General features: G+C 33.4%; 3 protein-coding genes and 1 pseudogene across 3 annotated transcripts; 2 read left to right on the top strand and 2 right to left on the bottom strand.

The window, feature by feature from the left end:
- Nucleotides 1–580: 580 nt before the first annotated feature.
- Nucleotides 581–3,574, top strand: LOC143532680 (amidase 1-like). The gene is made up of 9 exons (XM_077027662.1): nt 581–687; nt 761–913; nt 1,794–1,918; nt 2,026–2,151; nt 2,226–2,408; nt 2,502–2,649; nt 2,725–2,893; nt 3,045–3,179; nt 3,309–3,574. Exons 1-9 carry the CDS (start codon nt 581–583, stop codon nt 3,459–3,461), a joined length of 1,299 nt encoding a protein of 432 aa, XP_076883777.1. The 3' UTR covers nt 3,462–3,574.
- LOC143532681 (glutathione synthetase, chloroplastic-like) lies at nt 3,553–7,263 on the bottom strand. The gene is made up of 12 exons (XM_077027663.1): nt 6,968–7,263; nt 6,737–6,906; nt 6,504–6,579; nt 6,152–6,282; nt 5,923–6,045; nt 5,756–5,836; nt 5,356–5,436; nt 5,211–5,280; nt 5,004–5,125; nt 4,181–4,320; nt 3,907–4,099; nt 3,553–3,826 (listed from the first exon to the last, which is right to left on the bottom strand). The coding sequence occupies exons 1-12, from the start codon at nt 7,232–7,234 to the stop codon at nt 3,703–3,705; spliced, it is 1,578 nt and encodes a 525-aa protein (XP_076883778.1). The 5' UTR covers nt 7,235–7,263; the 3' UTR covers nt 3,553–3,702.
- Nucleotides 7,264–8,336: 1,073 nt separating this feature from the next.
- On the top strand, nt 8,337–11,480 carry LOC143532660 (putative cinnamyl alcohol dehydrogenase; annotated as a pseudogene).
- A 5,803-nt stretch (nt 11,481–17,283) lies between these two features.
- Nucleotides 17,284–19,039, bottom strand: LOC143532668 (phosphoglycerate mutase-like protein AT74). The gene is made up of 2 exons (XM_077027652.1): nt 18,574–19,039; nt 17,284–17,734 (listed from the first exon to the last, which is right to left on the bottom strand). Exons 1-2 carry the CDS (start codon nt 19,037–19,039, stop codon nt 17,322–17,324), a joined length of 879 nt encoding a protein of 292 aa, XP_076883767.1. The 3' UTR covers nt 17,284–17,321.
- Between the last annotated feature and the right edge of the window lie 4,318 nt (nt 19,040–23,357).

Here is a 23,357-nt window from a genome sequence, read left to right as displayed (position 1 = left end):
AAATCTCATGTTTGTGTTCTTGATTTCACCTTTCTAAAAGTTTAATACTTACAACATGATGTGACACTCCACAATTAAGTATGACTAGTTGGTTTATATTGGATTATTTTGTACACCTTGTGGCGAAGTCTTTGAAACCACATTACTACAAGTAAAGGGCGAGATAACCGTCTTAGGGAACATGTTTCCGAAAGAGTTACCGTTACCATTGACTGGTGTAGCAAGCCAACAACCAAATGCTGAAGCAGCTTGCACAAAAAAATCGATTGATTTGCCTCAAAAACCTACCTGTTCAAACAAGCACGTTGACCTTAGTCTGACTTTTGACTCGAACAGGGTGTGATATTATTGGAGATAGATTGATGACGTAAATTTGTCAACATCTGATCAGTAGAATAATAATAACTGTAAAATGTTAATTAATTAATAGTATTTTGGACCTACATACATACATACATACAAATACAATATTTCATCAATTAATATTATCCTTAGAGTTCACTGGAACCCCAAATTCCAGCACTACTGTATTATCTTCTTCAACTTCAACTTCAACTTCAAATTCAAATTCTCCAGGACGATGGCAGGGAACACTGATTATGGAGCTTTCATGGACAAATTCATCCTCCCACCACCTGCTGCTGCAGATCTTCCCTTGAATCATCTCACTTTTGCCGTCAAAGACATGTGAGTTTCGTTCAACTACATTTGTTTTAATTAATTATGATTGTTTTTTAAACATATATATGATGTGTTGCAGATTTGACATGGAAGGTTATGTCTCTGGATTCGGGAATCCAGATTGGTTACGGACTCATTCCGCTGCTACTTCCACAGCTCCAGCTGTTTCGGCCGTCTTGAAGGCGGGCGCCACGTGTCTCGGCAGAACTGTCATGGATGAAATGGCTTACAGGTCAGCTTCCCTATCTAGACACCGTGTCATATGGCCTGAATATATATACTCATATGGGCAGGCCTGTAAACAAAGCGAGCCTTCAGTGAACAGTTTGGTAGAAAGGTCGTTTATTTAGTAAGTAAACAAACAAACATGGACAAAAGTTTTTTTTTGTTTGTTTAGTTAAATGAACGGACATCAACAGATGTCTTGTTGGTACATTTATGTTGATGTCCGTTCATTTATGTCCGTTAGTTTACGTCTATTTAAGTTCATTAATTTATGTTCGCTAATATATTCATTAAAACCTTTTGGTCCAGTAATTAGGCCCAACAGATTGCTGTTAACATTTGCTTTTAATTGGTTTTAGCCAAGTCATGTGAATTCATCTATGTTTAATTATATTTGTTCGTGAACCGTTTATTAATACTATTAACGAACAGACATATTTCCTTAACAAACGGACATGAACAAGAAAACACTATTCGTATAACTGCTCGTGCTCGATTGTTTGTTCGATTAAAGCTAAATAAACAAACATAAACATGCTCTGCCCATGTTTATTCGGTCCGTTTACAAGCCTAAATGCAGGTCATATGGTAGGGCGAAAGTGGTCAAACATGTCGTATGATAGGGTAAAAAAAGGTCATACAACTTGTACGATTTGTGATGTAACCACTAACAAAACCATACACGCTATATGACCTTTTATACACCCTATCACATGGTGTGTACGACATCATACGGCTCGTATGATCCGGCGAAAAAGGTCATACCACCCCTATGATGTGACAGAAAAGCTGATGTACACTTTTGGGGGTTTGTATACAGATTCCATTTACATAATATGAAAAAACTAAAACAATGGTTTTACACTGATATAATACTTTATGCACAGCATAAATGGAGAAAATATACACTACGGGACACCGGTTAACCCCTGTGCAGCGGATCGGGTCCCTGGAGGATCATCAAGTGGCTCTGCTGTTGCAGTTGGTGCTGAACTTGTTGACTTCTCTTTAGGTGAGTTACATTTGATGCACCGTTGAATTGTGATTTTAATTTTTAAGCCGTCTAGATGTTTCCAGAAACTGAGTCATTCAGCAGTTTTAATAGTTCTTTATGCACAGGAACCGACACCGGAGGAAGTGTAAGAGTTCCTGCATCATATTGTGGAATTTTCGGGTTCCGTCCGTCACACGGAGTTGTATCAACCGAAGGAGTTATTCCCATGGCACAAAGTTTTGATACTGTTGGTAAGTTATGATTGTTACAATTAGAAGCATGCTAATAACCCTAAAAGTTAAAATCATGCATAATATATATGCAGGGTGGTTTTCAAGGGATCCCGTGACTCTTAATCGTGTTGGGAAGATATTATTACAGTTGCCAGGTCAAAAACTAGTGCAACCTAGTCAAGTTTTAATCGCGGAAGATTGTTTTAAGCTTTCTAGTATCCCAACCACTCGAGTGACCAACATCATTTCTGCATCAATAGAGAAGTTATTTGGAAGTAATATTTTTCAAGTTGTATATTTTCTTTTACATTTTAGGACCATTTATGTGGAAAGCTAGCATGTAAATATCAAAGTAACATTTAATGCAGGTCAAATTTTACAGCCTGTTAATCTTGGAGACTATGTTGAAAGCAAAGTTCCTAGTTTGAAGCAATTCATGGAGAATGATACTAAAAGTGAAGAATTTAGTATAAAATCTTTGACGGCTCTCTCTGCTGCCATGCGGTTGCTTCAAAGGTGTGCTTTTTGAATTTATTTCTTTTCTATTTTAGTTTCTAGTTAACTATAATGCCGATTTGCCAAACCGTACAGGTTTGAATTCAAGAAGAACCATGGTGAGTGGGTGAGCACGGTGAAACCTAACTTTGGTCCCAGTTTAGCAGAAAGGATACTTGATGCAATCAACACATCTGGAGAACACGTTGATGCGTGCGAGTCTGTGAAGAACCAACTACGGGAAGCCCTCACTGCTCTTTTAGGGGTAACTAACTCATGTTACTTTTTTATTTGGTTTTCCAACATATAACTTTTCAATTAGCTAAAGTTGGTCCGAAGTTAGAACATAGTACCGAACACACACATTAAAATATATGCACCTGCATTAAACCATGAAAATTTCCTGTTGTGTTTAGGAAAATGGTGTAATTGTGATCCCAACTGTTCCTGGGCCTCCACCTAAGCTGCAAACGGAGACGGCTTCATTGGAAACATTTCGTGCACGAGCATTCAGCTTGTTATCAATAGCTGGAGTATCTGGATTTTGCCAGGTCAGAACCTCCTCAACATCCTTCTAGTTGTGACAAATTGGTTGAAAGTCTTCCAGTATAAAACTTTCAACTAAATATTCCTAAAATAACTACAATTTTTGGGCATTTAACCTTGGTTTTGATCCACAGGTGTCGATTCCACTAGGGAAATATGAAGGTCTACCCGTGTCGGTTTCTTTGATGGCAAAATATGGTTCTGATGGGTTCCTACTAAATCTTGTTGAGACCCTTTATCCCACTTTGAAAGAACAAGTGGAAATTGCTGAGAAACTGAGTCATTAGATTCATATATCTACTCTTTACTTGTATTTTATTAAAAGACAGGTATTAAAGCTTGTTTCAATATTCAAGAATTCAAATAGAAGCCCTTATATCCATAAATTATTACTTTATTATTACAAATGTTTCCGTAATAATAAAATACAAGTTCATTACACATGCTGCAACTTTTGGTATCTGACAGAAACCAATTAGCTCTCAATCGAGCCAGAAACTTATTGGGAAAATGATCATTGATCACAATTTAAGTTAAATATAAACTATCTAAAACTGCAAAACCAGCAGCAACCCCTCCTTCATTTGATGAAGAAACTTTGGTGCGCATCAAATAACCACATTGCTCATTACTAATTACTGTCTCCTTGTTTCTGCACATCAATTATATGCTCAGATATATCACACCAAAAAAATAAATAATCAAAATAATGTTGCAGAAAGTATAATATACCTTAAATAAGCACTGAATATCCCGAGTTCAGATACTGCGTGTTCTTTATAACAAATACCATCACGAACAAGAACTGTCGGGAAAACAGACGGGAATATTCTTTGCATTAGAATATAAGCCGCTTCTTCTTCAGACCCTTCTTTCTGCAATCTTAAAAGTGTTTCCTTAACATCGTCTCCATAAATATTGTTACCTGAGGTGAAACAATATAATATATATAAGCATACACGAACGTTGTTTCAGGTTTGAAAATAATAATTATTATTATTTTGACCTCCGCCTTCTCGTTGTGGCTTCATGACGTATGCCTCTGGCTGCTGAATAGCATTCTTGACAGCATCTTTATCATCCAAACTCCATAATCCAGCAAAGCATTTCCTAAGTTTGGCAATGTGTTCTTTGTTTTCAAGAAACCTGATCCCACAATAAGAACTGATAAATAACCAATTTCCAAAATACCCATTCACTTTTTCTGGTAACCGAGAGAACTCACGGGACCCAACAATACCTAACTGACCAGTGACAACAGGTAAAACGCAACTTAGCCTTCTAGTGACTTAAGGCGGGCAACAGTGATTACTAGAATTGAATCCGAGACCTCTGCTAGTGTGCATAAAACCCGAAATAACCGATCCCAACTGAAAAAACCAAAATAACCCAACCGAAACAAAAACTAACGATTTGATTTTAGGTTTTCGTAAAAACTGAACTTTCAATTTGGTTATGATTTTGCATGTAATTAAACCAAAAAGAAAAAAAGAAACCGAATTTATGGATTTTCATTTATTTTCTTTCAAATCACAAGTAATTAATTTATAAGAATTTAATAAATAGTATAACCCAAATAGTTTAGCTCAAATGTATAATAATCAATTAATCATTAACTAAAGAAAGATTCAGGCACAAATTCATTATTTTGGGCCAACTTGTTTTCGGCACTAAATTTTTAAGCACAAATGGTAAACCAAAACCAACGGTTTTCAAAAACTCAAAAACCGAATGTTCGATTTGAGCCAAAAACCGACCCATGCACACCCTTTTTTGGCTTCGTTTAGATATTCTTATACTTGTTCGAGTGATAAATCTTTTATCATTACCTCTCAAGCACATTCGGTTTTGCAAGCTCTTGTTGAACCTTCTTGGTGCCAGTTAGATGATAAGATATTGAAGGGCATTTAATAGCTGATGACTCCTCCATCAATATCCTAGCTTTCCACTCCTACAACACACATGAATCGTAAATTAAAAATATTAAAGCATGCTAAAAAAATCATTTAAAGAAAATTTTCAAGATTTCTACTGACTGATTCAGAAGGATAATCTATGGGTGCGTATCCAGCTCTAAAATATATGACTGCAATGGTTTCACCATCCCTGAAATATTTCAACATTTAGCTTTTATTCAGTTAGAATTTTTATTAAAATAAATTAAATAATAATAAAACGTACACTTGTAGAGATCCATCTGAAAAAATCTTTCCTTGTGCATCGATTTCAGCCAGTGTCTTCCGGATACTTGTAACGTTATGTGTGTTGATAAGCTAAGGACTACATTTCCAAAAATCAAATGCTTAATCCTATATATTTATATTTGTGTTTGGATACGCGTTTTGCAAGTTGATTAAATTAAAAGTATAGATAAGAGTGAACAAAGGTCCTAGTCCCTGTGGTTTGGTCAAAATAACCATTTTAGTCAAATGGTTCTAATTTGACATTTTTAGTCATCGTGGTTTCAGTTTCGGCGCAATTAACTCCAGCCCAGTAACTCCATCAATATTTTCTGTTAAGTTTTATGAAAAGACCAAACTACTCTTGTTATCTAGTATATCAGTTGTGCAAAAAAGGATATCTTTCCTTGAGGGTTGCAGTAAGCCAATGCTGGTCATACATGTTTCTTTCTCCCGGTTGAACCACAACCAAAACTACTGCACTGCATTACATAACCATTAAGTTGTTTTAACAGCACATTATATTTAAAAATAAATAATATCATCGGCATGAAAAAAAAATTCAAACCTTGTATTGTTATACTCGGTCCATGCCTTCGCCAACACCTCAGCAAACTTACTTGCGGACGTGTTTATTGGCACCCTTTGTGAATCAAGCCCGAGGGGTTTTTTGTAATGAGAAAGTAAGCTCCTACAGGATGAAATACAGAAAGTAATTTGAAAAATGAATAACTTGAAGCAATCCCAGAACAACAACATACAATATAAATAAAATATGGAATATGTATGTATGTCACCTGTGAAGGTCACTGACAAGACAACTTAATCCAGAAAATGAACATGAAATGGTGTTCAGTTCTATTTGGAGAAGTAAATTTGTATTCTCATCAAGCATATAATCCGAGCGATGTAATCCCAAGCGGATATCCTAAGAAAAATTTTAAAAAGTTTAGTAAACTCAATAAGATGCCATATTATATTACAAATGTTTGAATTAACTAATACATAAAAACATAATATACCTACTTTAATGTCTAATAGTCCATGTACATGTAGAAAAAGACATATTTTTTATTAACAAGAACACTTATTAATAAAAGATGAAAAAAATAACAGATTAATGTGATTATGACAGTATTATCAAGATACCTCTTTCTTGCCTATCTGTAGCATCCGGGAATGTATATCTAACAGTCTCGAGGTAAAGGCGTCCACTTTCTTCGTTCTGTAATTCGAGATTAAAAAAGAGAGCTTGAAAAATATGTTCTTTATAAAAATTCAACAAACTCAGACAGATTATATAAAAAAAACGCCCTTTCATACTTGTTCCAATAACATATTCAAACAACTATACTGAAATAATCAAGCATCGACTGGACTACCTCGAAAGAGTGTCCTGTAGAAACTTGCCATCCAAGCTAACCCGATCAACCAACTCGTTAAAAATGGGTGCCAATTCACAAGCTTGATTCCACTGACCCTCTGGAAACGAATTAGGCAACAAAGCAATAGGAGCATGAACCATTCCCACTCCAGGAACCAATCCAGACCTCTACAAAACCAATAAAAATCAAAACTTTAAGCCACAAAAAACCAAGAAACAGAAAACCCACCTCAAGATTTCTGTCTCCTACAACAAGCCCATGAAGAGAGGTCCAGACAAGAGCATCAAGAACCAGTTTTTGAAGCAGTTCTGAGTCGATTGCGTGAGGATTTGACATGGGGTTGTGTTTGATTGCGTGAATACTGGATTTGGGGGGTAAAGATTTGTGATTGGTGATGAGATTTGATGCGGGTTTGGGGTGATTGAGATTGAGAGTGGATGAATGGTGATTGGGTAAAGTAAAGGAAAGAGAGAGTGAAGAAGATGAAGCACCCATTTTGACTTTTGAGTCAAAAGCATTGGTGATTGGTGGTGAGCTGGCCGTCATTAAAGATGGAATCATTGTACATGACTTTCATACCAATTCTGTCGATAATTATTGTCGAAATTCGCGTAAGTTATTTCGTAAATTACTCGTCATTCAGAAAATTAAAGATAAAAAAAAACCTCTCACAGTTTCTTCAAGTTCGGGATTTTTTTGGGTTGGTTCAATCGGGTTTCAGGTATCACAGAAAAAAAAAACTACATTGTTAAATTTAAATGTAACATATTTTTTTTACTCGTAATGTAAATAAACCAACAACAATACAAAAATAAACAGATAAAACATTTTAAAAAGAGTAAATTTTAACAAAGTTCAACCATAATAAACAAGACCGACGTAATCATCTTCAGTATGCCATGATTAGGGTGTTGAATTATAGTTGTTTTTAGTCATAAGTTGAAACATTAATAAACAATCGATTCATAATAGACAGAATGATAACAGTTGATTTAGACTAAATTATAATAACGTCAACGGCTAAGTCAGCCTATAACACCTAAAAATATATATGGTTTTAAAACTAAAAGTTTATTCGGGTTGACCTGAATCATAGAATTCAAACCCAATAACCGGCCCGAATTACTTCGGTTCGGGTTCGCCTTTTCTTAGATTTGGGTTTCTTGGGTCGGGTTTTGGGTAAAAGTGACAAAACTAGTGATTAACCATTGAAACCGCTGTGATTACTCCCCAATCAAACCTTGTAACAAAGAATTGCAATCAACCATTGAAACCCTTGTAATCAATGATCGTAGGTCATCTTCAGTGGTATAAGCATGACCAACAGTTGATTCCAATTGGTTCAGTCCCCGCAATTGCAATATTTTGGTTTGATCGACTTGACCTAATTTCTATTTTTATTAATGTGATATCAAGTTTCAAATTGAACGTTTGTTCGGATGCAAAGCAAATAGTGGAATGTTATATCAAATATCGATGCCCCTTGGCAACAAATTTGTGTTTAATTTTCCTCCAATTTTGATACTCAGGGGAACAAGATTACCAGCTGCAAGCTCCCCTAGGGTTTCTTCTGATCCAGTATGATTAAATATAATCGATGGATATGGCTGCTCCACCAGCTAGACCAATTACCTCATCAAAGCTCATGTTATTCGGTGGCAGTGGTATGTAATGTTTTTATCGATTTAATCTCGAATCCACAAATAACTCTGTCTGTGTCATTGATTTATCTTGTTACTATGAAGTAATTTATGCAGTTCCTGTTAACATCTCAAATTTTGCCATTGAGTTTGATTCTGCCTTTGTATTATGGTGCTGTATCTTCTAGCTAGGGTTAATTTACTGAATAATTTCCCTAGACAATTTTGCATTCATGCTCTTCATTAATGTTTGTTTATTTAAGTTTAAGATATAGTATATCTACACAAAATTAAATTGATTTGGCGTGCCCTCCTTTCCCTACAATCTCTTTGTTATCTATATTGAAAACGGAACGTCACCATCCATATTTCTTCATCATCATAAGGATCATATGGGAATTTTAATGACATGTTGGGTCCAAAATTGTGCAGGAAAACAGGTCCAGAAGATGCCGTATTGCCGTGTTCAAAGTTTTGTATTGTGGTGTAGACCACATTGATCTTCATACTAAAAGAAATGAAATCCACTCAACTACCCACCCTTTGGTTCCTAGCTATGGTTCCTAATTTTACAACTAATATTTTTATCACTGTACCATCCCTTAGCGTTAACATTCTTGTGTTAATAATTGTGTGCCTTGCAGGCATGAAGTGGTGGGAAAGGTTATTGAGGTGAGCCCAGAGGTGAAAAATATTCGGTCACATGTGACATAATAGTGGGATCTTGTGGCGAATGTGCGCATTGTAGTTTGTAAAAGCAACAGAGAACTATATTGTAGCAACATGTTCACTTACATTGTCTTACAATGGCATCTTTAAAGATGGAAGTTTTACACAAGGAGACTTCTCTTCTGCCATGGTAGTCCGTCAGAAGTAAGCAATAACAATATCTCTAAACCTACATTTATTTCATTTATGGGAAAGTTTCTGACTAAATAAATTGACTAATTGAATTTGACTTTTTACAATTAGCTGTTTTGACTTTTTCCTTTATGAAAATAGCTTGACTATTTATAACATGCCATATGCCAGCCACCATTCTCATATCAAATCTATTGCTCCAAAAAAAATGTATATCTTAACTATCTTATTGCACATAGTGCTTTCTATATTATTTTTTATTTCATTTTACAAATAACATTTTTGTATTAATTATTTTTATTTTACAAATGATGTTAAGACTATTTAGTCAATATTTTGGGTCAACGCAACTATCTAATTATACAAAATTAAAATATGCAGCTATGTAGTTAACAAACCAGAAAACCAAGCCCTGAAGCAAGCAACACCGTCACTCTGCGCAGGAGTAACGGCTGTAGACCGTTAAAACAGTTCATCGGATCTAAAAAGCCCATAAAAGCACGAATCTTGGGGTTGGGTGGAGTTGGTCATCTGGGTGTTTTAATAGCAAAAGCAATTGGTCTTCACGTGATAGTGGTAACTTCCTCTAATAAACAGAAAGAAGATGCACTCACTCATTTGGGTGCAAATTGTTATTTAGTGAGCTCGGATTCAGCTGAAATGAATAGATAAAGAAATAGTCTTGATTATATACCAGACATTGTGCCAGTTAACCATAAGTTACAAGATTACCTTTCTCTTCTTGATGTTGAAGGGGAGATATTTCTCATTGGTGCCATTCGTGAGCCACTGTAGTTCGGTGCGTCGGGTTTGATTTTAGGTATGCGCCCTCATTTCACATACAAGTAGCTCATTCAGTTGTTGGTAATTGTTAACGGAGTTTATTATGCATCATAGTTATTGTTACGGGAAAATAACGAAAGTAGACATTTTGAGTTTTTGACTCAAAGATTAGCACTTGGATTTTACTTTTCAAAAATAGACAAACATAACCAGTCAGTCAAAAGAAGCCAAATAAGCTCCGTCGCGGGTACAAAATACTTTCAAATTTACTAAAGGCCTACGTAAAAAGCCAATCAAATCAATACACGTGAAAAGGTAAAAATAATTTGATATTTAGCCGCCAACTAAAATTTAGCCGGCTTTTACACGTGACAATTTGTTATTTTTGCGGAAACGTAGTACCTTTCAACATTTTTGTTGGTTGAAAACTAGCCGTTTAGCCAGCTATGTTATTTGGCGTTGCATAAATAGTTGGCTTGAATATGCCTAATTTTTAAAGGCTAAAAGTTAATGACTATTTTGATTTGAAAAAAGAGTCAAAATGTCTTTTTGGTGATTTCTTCTATTATTATTTGATTATTGTTTATCATTAAGTATGTTTGTTTGTCTTTAATGAATCTGTAGTTTTAATACATGATAGTCAGTGATGTTTTGTAATTGTCGTTAGTTGGTTGCTTGGTATTTTCTTTATGCAAGAGATTTTCTTTTCATTATTCAACATGTTTGAAAAAAAAATATTTACCAATATAATTTTTTAGTTCTTTTGAATTATTGGATAAACAAAATGAATTTGGTTTGAAGTTTGTTGAAATAATTTACAGCATGTCGATAAGTGGAAGTTTCATCGGAAGCATACCAGAGACACAGGAGATACTTGACTTTTGGGTGGAGAATGGTTTGAAGACAATGATAGAAGTGGTGAAGATGGATTATGTGAACAAAGCATTTTGAAAGGATGGAGAAAAATTATGTGAGGTACATGTTTGTGCTGGATGTGGCTGGGCGCAATCAACTTTTCATACAACAAAGCTCGATGGAGAGTAATATTTGTTCACTATATTTATACTTAAGCCAATAAAAATGTAATGTTTATCTTATTATTCATCTTTTCTTTTAACTTCATGATGATGGTATTAATAACAATAATAATAATAATAATAATAATAATATTCATTTTCCAGAATCCAGATGTAATGTACTTTTATGGAGTAACAAAAAATATTAGCAAATTTCTTATCTTGTGCTTTTTGAATGGCTTAACTATCATTTTCTTTCTCTTTTATGTATTATTGGCCAGTTTATTATGTATTATTGGCCAGTTTATTTTATTTGGTCACATATTTTGAACATCTATTCTTTTCGAGTTTACATCTTTTAAATACAATTATACTATTGTATTATCAGGGTTAAAACACCACCCAAATGAAAACGTGTTCGGGTTAGAACATATATTTTAAAAACATGTATTAGTCCCTCATATGGTTATTTTTCATATGGTTCATAGATGCCTCTCAACATGATTTGACACGTTTTCTTTTTAATTTAACACGATAAAAAGTCACGATCATGTAATGCATTTGACGTGATTCATCGCAATGCATGGGTAATAATATTTAGTTTTACTATGTAGAAATTTATGGTACGATTTAATACGATCCCGCCGCAAAGCGCGGGCTCCTACGCTAGTTAATAACAAATATATTTGGCTTCTACATATGGTTAATAACTAATAATAATGGGTTTTTATTTTGAATTTTGATTTTAAATGTAGTTTTTATATTTGAAGTCTAAATATTCAATATACTATTAATCATTAGTTTAAAGGAAAAAAAATAGCATGCCCAATTTCAATATCTTGGGTGAAGTTTTTTTTTTCAAAAAGTTTTAGCTCGATTAGCAAAACCCGAAAAACTGAATACAAAACCAAACGAACCCAATAACCAAAATCTGAAACCAAAAGGTTTTAGAAAAATTTTATAGTAAAAAACCACAAACTCTCTAAGAAGTTAAATATATGACATATTTGGTTCATACATTATCCAAACAAATTCCAAATACTGCCTATACCAAACCCAATAACCAAAATCTGAAACCAAAAGGTTTTAGAAAAATTTTATAGTAAAAAACCACAAACTCTAAGTTAAATATATGACATATTTGGTTCATACATTATCCAAACAAATTCCAAATACTGCCTATACCAAACCCAATTAGCATTTTGGCAACCTGTTTTTATAAAGAGGTAGAGATATTCTCCCGTGGGCGATGTGGGAGTTGGCTGAGAAATAAATAAAATGATTAAAACCATTTTACGCTAGATTTGACCATTTAACTGATAAACTACCTGGTAAATCACTTTTGTTATTTTCAGTTATATTATGAATGGGATTTTAAGGTAAAATAACAAATTAAATTGTAATGAAACTAAATATTGGAGTTATACATCTTTGCAATTATAATTTATATACTCATTTGTAGCTTTGTTTCTTGAAGATCGACCTGCCAAAGTTATTAAATATTTGTTTTGTTTATATTGGAGTTAAATGACAGCTTTGCCATTTACTTTACATCTGTAAACCAAATGGCAATCAACAAATAATGGTGTTACAGGAGCTTATCTATCTATCAAGAGCTGAGAATTTTTATGTACGACTGACAAATCTTTTCTCGCTGCTTTATTAACCTAACAAAGGTATACGTGAAACCAGTTAACTCGTTTTCTTTTTCTTTTTACCTTCCAAAGTACTGAAAGTGTTAGCCATAGGTGCGCTATATTTTATAACTAAATGGTTATATGTAATTTGAACGATAAGTTTTGAATACATATAGGAAATAAAATTTCTGTTTTTGTCTTATACATGATTACTAGAAGGTATCTAGGATTGTGTACATGTTTGATTTGCATGATAGTATGATACGCTACTGCTTGCAACTCAGTCATCTGTGAGGTGGCAGTAAGTGATGAAATTAATCGTAAAGCCATTTCTTTTTTTTTTTGCATTTGTACTCTACGAAGCACACGTATGGGGATTTTGAGTATGGACATAGGTGTTCAAGATATATTCGACAATGACATGTATCTTGAGAGCAAATATTGTTTTAAGTGAGTGCATAGAGCTTTCTTGAATGGGTATACTCCAATAATATCTATTTTAAAGTTAAATGTGATTAAATTGCCCGATTCTTTAATCTTATGCAACTATGCTTGGTTGGTTAACTCGTGTGTACACATACGTTCAAAAAGACCATTTGGTCGTATTTTGTCCTGTTAAAAAGCATTGTAAGTATTAAACTAACAGCAGAACACTTTTATTACAACTAATAGTATCAGTAGTTACAATTTTAGTGAAACCAAAGAAAATTTATAAAAGATCAACATCACAACTATTGTGGGACAGTATATAATCACTTCACTACTAAGGCAATGTGCATACTACCATTAACTGGATTTCTTTCTGCAAGAACATCTCAATGGATTTACATCATCTTTAACAAGAAGAAACATCACTTATTTTTATCATCATCACTTGCATGGTCAAGGAAACCGTCAAGGTACCATGGCAACTTCTCCATATTTGCACCCTCCCGTGGAGCATGGGCCCATTATCTCGGTTAATATTCCCATCGCTGTGACTCTTCATCAGAGTGGTAAACCGCTAGACTCCCCGAGATTCAGCATTGTACCTCTCAAGCACATTCGGTTTTGCAAGCTCTTGTTGAACCTTCTTGGTGCCAGTTAGATGATAAGATATTGAAGGGCATTTAATAGCTGATGACTCCTCCATCAATATCCTAGCTTTCCACTCCTACAACACACATGAACATTTGTTTCTCTTGTAAATTTCATCAAAGCATACTAAAAAAATCTTTTAAGAAAACTTTCAAGATTTCTACTGAGAGGATAATCGATGGGTGCGTATCCAGCTCTAAAATATATCACTGCAACGGTTTCGTCATCCCTGAAATATTTCAACATTCAGCTGTCATTAAGTTGGAAATTTTATTACAATAATAATAATAATAATAATAATAATAATAATAATAATAATAATAATAATAATAATAATAAAACGTACACTTGAAGAGTTCCATCTGAAGAATCTTTCCTTGTGCATCGATTTCAGCCAGTGTCTTCCGGATACTTGTAACATTATGTGTGTTGATGAGTTAAGGATTACATTACATTACCAACAATCAAAAGCTGAATCCTACAAATTAATATTTGTGTTTGGATATGCGTTTTGCAAGTTGATTAAATTAAAATTATATATTTAGAGTAAACTAAGGCTCTTAGCAACATTTTCGGGGTTTCGGTATCTTTGATTACTTTAGTGCTTACTTTTATGAACCAATGAAATACCTATGATTTGATACATAAAAAACTGTCCATTATTTTTTACAGATAGACGGGCAGGTTCCATAATCAAAATTCCCTTTTTAGTTAATTGTGTAAGATTTAAACGTCTCCTTATTATATCCAGATTCATTTCTTTCCTTTGAATATAGGATATAATAATATTTCTTATATTTATGAGGCTAACCAGTAGACCGTATATCTGGATATTATTCATCATTTTTTGATTCAATTGATTCAAACGTCCAGTCCATCTTAATTGCAAAGGAAAATCTCCTTTAAATAATATGTTTAGTTTTTCAATTGATTCTAAAAAAGATTCTTCAATATTGTTTTGATTCTTTAATTCAAAATATTGTTTTGAATTGGATGGGCTAAAATTTAAAAAATCCTCACCCTCCTCTTGCCTTCCCTTTATATTATTCATCATTTTTTGATTCAATTGATTCAAACGTCCAGTCCATCTTAATTGCAAAGGAAAATCTCCTTTAAATAATATGTTTAGTTTTTCAATTGATTCTAAAAAAGATTCTTCAATATTGTTTTGATTCTTTAATTCAAAATATTTTTTTGAATTGGATGGGCTAAAATTTAAAAAATCCTCACCCTCCTCTTGCCTTCCCTTTATATTTTGATTTTCACTCAAATTTGGATTTATATTTAAATTAAAAAGAAGTAAGTTGCTTGGAATAAACCAAGGTTTCTCTTTATATTTATGATAAAGTATCACAAGCTCTGGAAAGAAAAAATATATTTAGAGTACACTAAACTAAAAAGTTTAAGTATATGATGTATTTGGTTTATATATTATCCAAACAAATTCCAAATACAACCTATATCAAACCTAATAAATACTTTTGCAAACTGTTTTTATAAAGAGGTAGAGATATTCTCCAGTGGGCGATGTGGGAGCTGGCTGAAAAATAAAAAAATGATTAAAACCGTTTTACAACTATAAAGTGTGGATTTACGCTAGATTTTGACCATCTAACCGGTAAACTGTTGCTTGGTAAATCACTTTTACTATTTTCACTTATATTATGAATGGCATTTTAAGGTAAAATATTAAAATAAATTTTAATGCAACTAAATATTGGAGTTATATAACATCTTTGCAATTATAATTTATATACTCGTTTGTAGCTTTTTTTCCTGAAGATCGATCTGCCAAAGTTACTAAATATTTGTTTTGTTTATATTGGAGTTAAATGACAGCTTTGCCATTTACATTACATCTGTAAATCAAATGGCAATCAACAAATATGGTGTTCCAGGAGCTTATCTATCAAGAGCTGAGAATTTTTATGTAACTAATGTACGACTGACAAATCTTTTCTCGCTGCTTTATTAACCTAACAAAAGTATACGTGAAACCATTTAACTCGTTTTTCTTTTCTTTTTAGCTTCCAACTGAAAGTGTTTGCCATAGGTGCGCTATATAACTAAATGATTATTTGTAATTTGAAGGATAAGTTTTGAATACATACAGGGAAGAAAATTTCTGTTTGGGTCTTATTCATGAATACTAGAAGGTATCTAGGATTGTGTACATGTTTGTCTTGCATGATAGTATGATACACTACTGCTTGCAACTCAGTCATCTGTGAGGTGGTGGTCTAAGCGATGAAATTAATCGTAGGGCCATTTTTTTTTATTTTTTTTTGCATTTGTACTCTACGAAGCACACGCATGGGGATTTTGAGACATAGGTGTTCAAGATATGTTCGACTGTGACATGTATCTTGAGAGCAAATATTGTTTTAAGTAAGTTATTTGCTTGTCATCTAATAACAAAATAGTAATCAACAGATACCGGTGTTACACGAGCTTATCTACCAAGAGTTGAGTTTATTATGTAACTGGCATATCTTTTCTGAACGCTCTAGTAACTGAACCAAAGAATACACGAGGACCATTTTAATTCATAAGCTTTTACTTTTTAGTTTTCAATGGGAAGCGTGTGCCACTTCAAACTGGCAGAACCAGAAGTGTATGCACAGATTGGGCCAAGTAACGTGTACATGTATCTTGTGAATCAAAGTATCAAACTTTATAAATTATATAGTCTTTTAAAAACTCCAAAATGATTACAATGGAATCACAGGTAACTCGATCCTTCTAGCAAGTATGATACTCACTTAAGAGTACCTTGCAGACTATAATCCTCACAAGATGTTAATTGAGCACCTTGATTCTCACTAGTTTGATTATTAAAGATTTGAACCTCACAAGTGTAAGACAATGTGGAAGACATGAAAAACTATGATGGTGTGAATTTTGGGTTTTGAGCAGATTTCCACCTTTTAGAGTAACTTGATTTGTTTAAATTAATTATTATAAGTTTTTAATAGTGTTAAACTTGGACTAACTGAATGGAAAACAGAATCTTGGAATATCAACTTCCAAAACGTACCGTCTGGTCACAAGGTTCATAGTCGGCAATCCTCAACATGACCCAGTCGCGTTCCTTAACCGTAAGTTGTGCTTTGCAAGAACTGGGTTCATGGTCAATTCAAGAACAAATCATAGTTCAGTTTTGTTGCCACTGGTGAAACTCTTCTTTAAGTGTTGTCATAATTTTAATAAATGTTTTGAGTATATTTTAAGATATAAAATCTCTATGTATTCATTTAGCATTGATAATTTTGTGTGACATATACTTACAAATTAAACAATCATATAAAAGAACAAAAAACACAAACTATCATGCTTAAAGTCAAGCCCATATCCTTTGGTCATATTTGTCACGATTAAAAAACATTTTTAGTATTTAACTAACAAAAAATAACATTTTTATTACAACTATTGTACCACTTGCTACAATTTTCATAAATCAAAAGAAAAAGAAAATATATATAAAAAACAGACATAACACCTATGATCAATACTAGAGGTAATGTGCATACTACCAACGAATAAATTTCTTTCTGCAAGAACTTCATCTTTAACATGAAGAAACATTATTTTCAACTTTTTTATCAACATCGTCATCACTTACATGATCTAAGAAACCGTCAAGGTACCATGGCAACTTTTCCATATTTGCATCGCGTGGAGCATGGGCCCGCCATTTCTGGCCCGCTATCATTTCAGGCGATAGTCCCCATTGTTGCATCTCTTCATCCGAGTGGTGAACCGCTAGACTATACTCACCACCCAAACCTAATTGCATGACCCGAAACTCACAGTTTTCAAAATTGTGCAAGTACTCGAATTGCTCAACGGTCCACTTGAACCATTTCATCAAGAACACCCGCGAAGCTAGCCCATGTGAGACTATGATAAGGTTTAGGTCCAATGATGTGTCATGATTAAGCCGGTTCATGTCTATGTCTCTCCATAAAGATTCAAGAAAACCTACACATTTGTAAAAATATTATAAATGTGACAAATTGGAATGCAGATACACCATAAAGGCATAAACTTCCCTAAACAAGGTTGACTTTTGAGGTCAAACAAAATACTTTTCAAATTAGGAATTCGAATAACCAAATTGGATTTTGATAACTGATCATAATAATCCATACTCGTAATCAGGGGTGTAAACGAGCCAGGCCGCTCGTGAGTTACTTGATATCGGCTCTCAAAAAGCTCAAATCGAGCCGACCTTAAACGAGCTCGAGCCTAATTATTTAACAAATGAGCCCAAGCCTGAGCTTCACTTATCGAGCCTGATCAGGCTTGTGAACCTAAACGAGCCTTTTATTTGTATATTTTTATTTAATATGTTTAATGCATGTTTATTTAATAATTATAATTATGCATACTATAATGATGAAACGAACTAAATAATACATATTATATTATATATAATACTATAATAAAAAAATATGCATAAAAATAAAAGTAAAACACCAAAATCGTCCCTAGGTTTGAACAAAAGTCGCGTTATTGACCAAACCCCATTGACTATTTTGACACTTTACTCTAAAAATAATTAAAAGCATATACAAGCTAAATAACAAATAATAAACAAGTCGAGTCTGAGCCAAACTTGAGCTTAAATAACTATTACGAGCCGAGCTTTAGAAAAAAAAAACTCGAAACAAGCCAAACTCAAGCTCGAGCTGTTTGTAAGTAAAATGAGCCAAGCTTGAGCCTAGTCAGGTCGTTTATCGGAATACAATGATTATCAAGAAACATTTTAACCTGTAACTATCATCACTACCATCATAATCCACATATCAATTACTTACTGGAAACACGATCATAAACATCAGCAGCAGATTCACCTTCGGGAAACCGATAAAAGAACCTTCCAAACCTCTGTCTAACATCCTTAATCACCTTCATCTCTTCACTCACCTGAAAATTACCAAAATCCTGTTCTCTAATCCTACATTCCTCTCGAACCCCAATCACACACTTCCTCGGGAACGACTTCGCGATCTCCCGGAGGCTCGACCGTGTGCGAGTGTACGGCGACACGTAGAAGTACACTTTCCAGTCGTCGGGTGCGCTGTCGGATCCGGATATTACTTTTCGGATCTGGGTTCCGGCGAGGCGGGCCTGTTGGATGCCTTGGTGGGTGAGTGCGATCTGGTGGTCTGGGACGGTGGAGTAGGTGGTGCCGTCGCGGTTGCCTTCGCTTTCGCCGTGGCGGATTATTATTATTCGCTTTGGGAGGAATTTGTGGCGGTCAACTCCGCCGTGTTCGATCATTGTTATAATTTTTATGTGAATGTTGGTATGTGTGTTTTTGTTGTTGTCACGGTGTAAATATAAATAATAATATACGTGGCTGTGTGAGTGTCCCGTTCTTCACTTTACGTGATTGACGATTTTGGCCCTTTTACTACTATACTAGACTTGAATGGTCTATTTTGTGGGTTTTGAATAACGAGTTGAACGAAGGTTTGCTTATTGTTTGGCTTGTTTACATTTGAACCAAACCGAACGGATGAAATTCGAACTGTGCCAAAATCAAATCAAGCATTTTTGGTCAAACATCGAGCGATTTCTTCATTTCACACTTTAAAATTTTCAATAAGAAACATGTTTGGAGGTTGTAAATAATGTATTCTTGTAAACAAATTAGTAGTTTATTAGAAAAACGTGTAATAGGTTGTAAAGCTTTAGGAGAAAGAAGTTTGAAGTGTAATATAATGAACATGCAAACAAACTTCTAGTATTCTAAAAACTTGAATCGACCTAGCGAAACTATAAAATTTGCCGAAATAGAAAATTTTGAAAGGGGTTTAAAATTTGTATACTTATATATTACGTGTGTTGCAAGCTTTCCTCTGTCCTTTTTATAGGAAAAGATCAACCACATTTAATTTGTATACATAACTGATACAATATATATACGATAGAGAAGAAACATAACATGCCTATAGTTAATGCTAATAACATGTGACAAAGACTTTTGAACCGAGATGATACATATTCAAAATATACAATTAATATGTCTCATTTACCCATTATTCAGATGTAGCTCGGTTTGTGTTTTTATGTCAAAGTTATATATTTTATTAAAAAAAAATAATTAGCTATGTTTGATTGAGGGTGATAAAATAAAAAATATCTCTAATACCTAGGTGATCATCTTAACTGAATCTTTACTGTTTAGATTCAAAAAAAGAACTCTACTTACCACACAAACAGTTATACATATGACTTAACTATGGTACATAAGGCGTTTATGTGACAACACAACTATCTTACTTTCTCTCACCTTGTATCCAGTTAATACTATGTGTAAATGTTGCAAATGTTTATGTGGTTCTCATTAATTCATTACTTATAATTGGTTCTTTATTGGACACACATTGAAACCATTAAACAAAACAGCATCATCAATTAGCATTGATGTGTAAACAAAACCGTGATATATCCGAGAATTTAATAGTTCATTAAATAATTCAGTTTCAGTTTCAGCTTCTCATCCATAATAAAGCCATGAACCAAAACACTTGAACCAAATTACCATCTATTTGGCTTTACAAACCTCAGCATCTAAAGCCATAATCTATGAGGTTCTTTGTAGTAACTTTGGCAATTCTCTTGCTGTTTGCCACAATTGAAGGTACGTTTGAACCTCCTAATTTTGTTAGATCAATATATAGCTGTTTTATCCAATATATAGCTGTTTTATCCAATATATAGTTGTTCTATCTGAGGTCAAACAAGTTCTTTTTAAATTTGAATTTGGATTCTTGGGTACGTAGAACTTTTAGTATGTGGTTTGATATTCGTATTAAAAGTTTGCAAATTAGTTATTTGGTAACCATAATATCTATGTTGACCTTCAAAGTCAACTTATGGGCTAAATGGTTTATTATTTTGTATACATCATAGCCACTACAGATTGACTTTTTAAAGTCAACTGTCTCACTTTACAAACTGATCAGATTTGAAACTGTTTAATATACAATCAAGTGTCTTTATGGGCTGTCACTATTATCCCAGCAGACTTTTTAATGTCAAACACATAATTTCAAATTCAACTTTGACAAAAAATCACAGCTTTTTATCTGCTGAAGAATTTATCATATGTTCGGATGTATCTTTCAAGAAGTTATAAAACATTCAAAGGATTGTGAGAATTTGGCTCTTAAAATTTGTAACTTTGAAAATTAAAGTCAACTCATAATGGTGTTTAAATACCTATTATGTTCAAACAGGTGGGAGTTGCAAGATGACCGTGATATGTAAGGATGTGCATAAGGACCCATCTTCGTGTTTGCCAAAACTATGCGACGAGATGTGTGCAAATTTGCACAAAGGCGGATGGGGAAAATGCCATGATCACAATATGTTTGTTTGCGAGTGTTTCTTTGTTTGCTACAAAGACATTCAAATTCCGGACCATAGCCATGAGAATGTTTTGGGGCTTAAAAAATCGACTTAAATTGTATTCAACTTTCATGAACATTAGTTATGGTATGAACTAAACATTGGTTGTGTATGATCTTTTGTTCCCATTTCTAGAGCCTAGTGACTCATCACCGAATTGCAAATTGCAAATATCATGCAAATATGAAGCGTAAAAGGCTAGATATATATAGGTTAACATGAACCGAACATATATTGTGATCACCAATTAAGATCAATATTGATTATTAGATACTTATATAATTTAAAGACATTAGACATGGCCTATGTAATTTACTGCCTTTAAACCTTAGACGTCTTGTGTTCTTTAATAAGACTTTGTTTTTGTGTAAGTCCAATTGTTAGTCGCGTCGGAACCCCTATTTTATAAGGGTATTGTGGCTACATATACACAAGTAATATGAAAATGCAATAATTAATTATAATTTAATGTTATGTGGACTACCTATGCATTAATAATAATAGTAATGTAATAACAACAATAGTAGTATAACATTATAACAATAGTATAACATTATATCGTAACAAAACATAGCATAGAATAACACGAAATGAGATGACATGACATAGAATAACATACCATAAAGTGGTATAATACATAACATAGCATAATAATAATAATTATTATTATATAAACATCTAAGTTAAATTATTTTTTTAAAGAAGAAAATAGGGAAGGGAATAAAGTGTAAGTTTTTGGGTGAGTTAAGCATGTATCGTCAAAATAAGTATGCACGGTTCATGAGTGCTCACTCGGGTATTGGGATAGTTCCAAACACTGTTAAAAAGGGTGTAAGCTTTAAAAATGTAAAATAATATTATCACCCGATACATGGATTGTTTTGAAAGAACCCGTTTTCACATAGAACAAACTCGTAAAATAAAAAATTAAAAATTAAATAAATAATTAGCCTCAACCATATGGACCATAAGTGTAATTTAGTCTAAAACAAAACTACATCATCAGTATTGAGGTGCATCCAAAACCATGAGATAATTAAGAATTTAATGGTTCATTAAATAATAACGTTTCAAGTTTCTTCTCAATAACAAAGCCATGAACCCAATCATCTTCTCTTTAGAATTACAAACCGCCACATCTAAAGCCATCATCTATGCAGTTCTCTCTAGTAACTTTGGCAATCTTCTTGCTATTTGTCCCATTTAACGGTATGCTTTCGACCGCCTTTCGTTTTGATCTATATACATTTAATTGGATTTTGATACTGCTTTTATGAAACCTTCTGTATGTTGGATTATTTACTATGTTTTGATATATATATTTATATATGTTTAAAAAAAAGTTTGCAAACTAGTGATTTGGTGACCATATTTTCTATGTTTGACCTTCAAAGTCAACTTTGTGCTAAAGGGTGTGTAATTTTGTATGCATCATATTCATAGCTACTACAGGTTGACTCCTTTTAAGTCAAAACACATAATTACATAATTAATTGTGACGTATATTATTTTATTCAAAATTATAGCTTTTTATATATTGTATAACTTATCATACGTTTGGAATAATTGGATGTATATTTCAAGAAAATTATAAAAAAAACCCAAAGGATTGTGTGAATTCTTGTGACTTAAACTTATGACTTTGACCTTTAAATTCAACTCATAATGGGTTTTACATACATTTTATATGATCAAACAGGTGGGAATTGCAAGTTGGTCTTGATATGTAAGGATGAACATAAGGCGCCATCCTCATGTTTGCCAGTCCCGTGCGATCAGATGTGCGCACAGTTGCACAGAGACGGATGGGGAAAATGTAGTGATCAGGATATTATTGTATGCGAGTGTTTCTATGTTTGCTATAAAGACCTTCCCCCACCTAGCTACGAGAATGTAGTTGGACTTAAAATTTCGACTTAAATCTTATTCAACTTTTATGAATATTATGTTAGGTTATGAACTAAACATTGCTTCTATTTGATCTTTTGATCCAGTTTCTGGTACTTAATGATGTGCAAATTGCAAGTAACACACAAAATCGGAAAAGAAAAGGCTATATATGTTTTTAACAATATATATATAGCAAAAGTCGACACGTTAAGTATAACCTTCAACAAAATTGCATATGCGACCAAAGTATTAAATTCGATAGAATAATTGATGTTGTAGACTTAACTAAAAC

This window comes from Bidens hawaiensis, unplaced genomic scaffold, assembly GCF_021521415.1.
Source record: "Bidens hawaiensis isolate Kalapana, Puna unplaced genomic scaffold, B.hawaiensis_p1.1 tig00009540_1, whole genome shotgun sequence".
NCBI classification, from domain to species: Eukaryota; Viridiplantae; Streptophyta; class Magnoliopsida; order Asterales; family Asteraceae; genus Bidens; species Bidens hawaiensis.
The sequence above is the reverse complement of the archived record's forward strand: the minus strand, read 5'-3'. Positions and strand labels throughout refer to the sequence as shown.

Bases quoted from the DNA above. Each gene is read 5' to 3' on its own strand.
- LOC143532680 (XM_077027662.1), top strand. From the start codon at position 581: ATGGCAGGGAACACTGATTATGGAGCTTTCATGGACAAATTCATCCTC. The intron at 1,919-2,025 runs GTGAGTTACATT...CTTTATGCACAG, and splicing joins ACTTGTTGACTTCTCTTTAG to GAACCGACACCGGAGGAAGT. The intron at 2,152-2,225 runs GTAAGTTATGAT...ATATATATGCAG, and splicing joins ACAAAGTTTTGATACTGTTG to GGTGGTTTTCAAGGGATCCC.
- LOC143532668 (XM_077027652.1), bottom strand. From the start codon at position 19,039: ATGATCGAACACGGCGGAGTTGACCGCCACAAATTCCTCCCAAAGCGA. The intron at 17,735-18,573 runs GTAAGTAATTGA...ACAAATGTGTAG, and splicing joins TGTTTATGATCGTGTTTCCA to GTTTTCTTGAATCTTTATGG.
- LOC143532681 (XM_077027663.1), bottom strand. From the start codon at position 7,234: ATGGGTGCTTCATCTTCTTCACTCTCTCTTTCCTTTACTTTACCCAAT. The intron at 6,907-6,967 runs GTGGGTTTTCTG...TTGGTTTTGTAG, and splicing joins TAGGAGACAGAAATCTTGAG to AGGTCTGGATTGGTTCCTGG. The intron at 5,837-5,922 runs GTTTGAATTTTT...TATGTAATGCAG, and splicing joins ACCGAGTATAACAATACAAG to TGCAGTAGTTTTGGTTGTGG.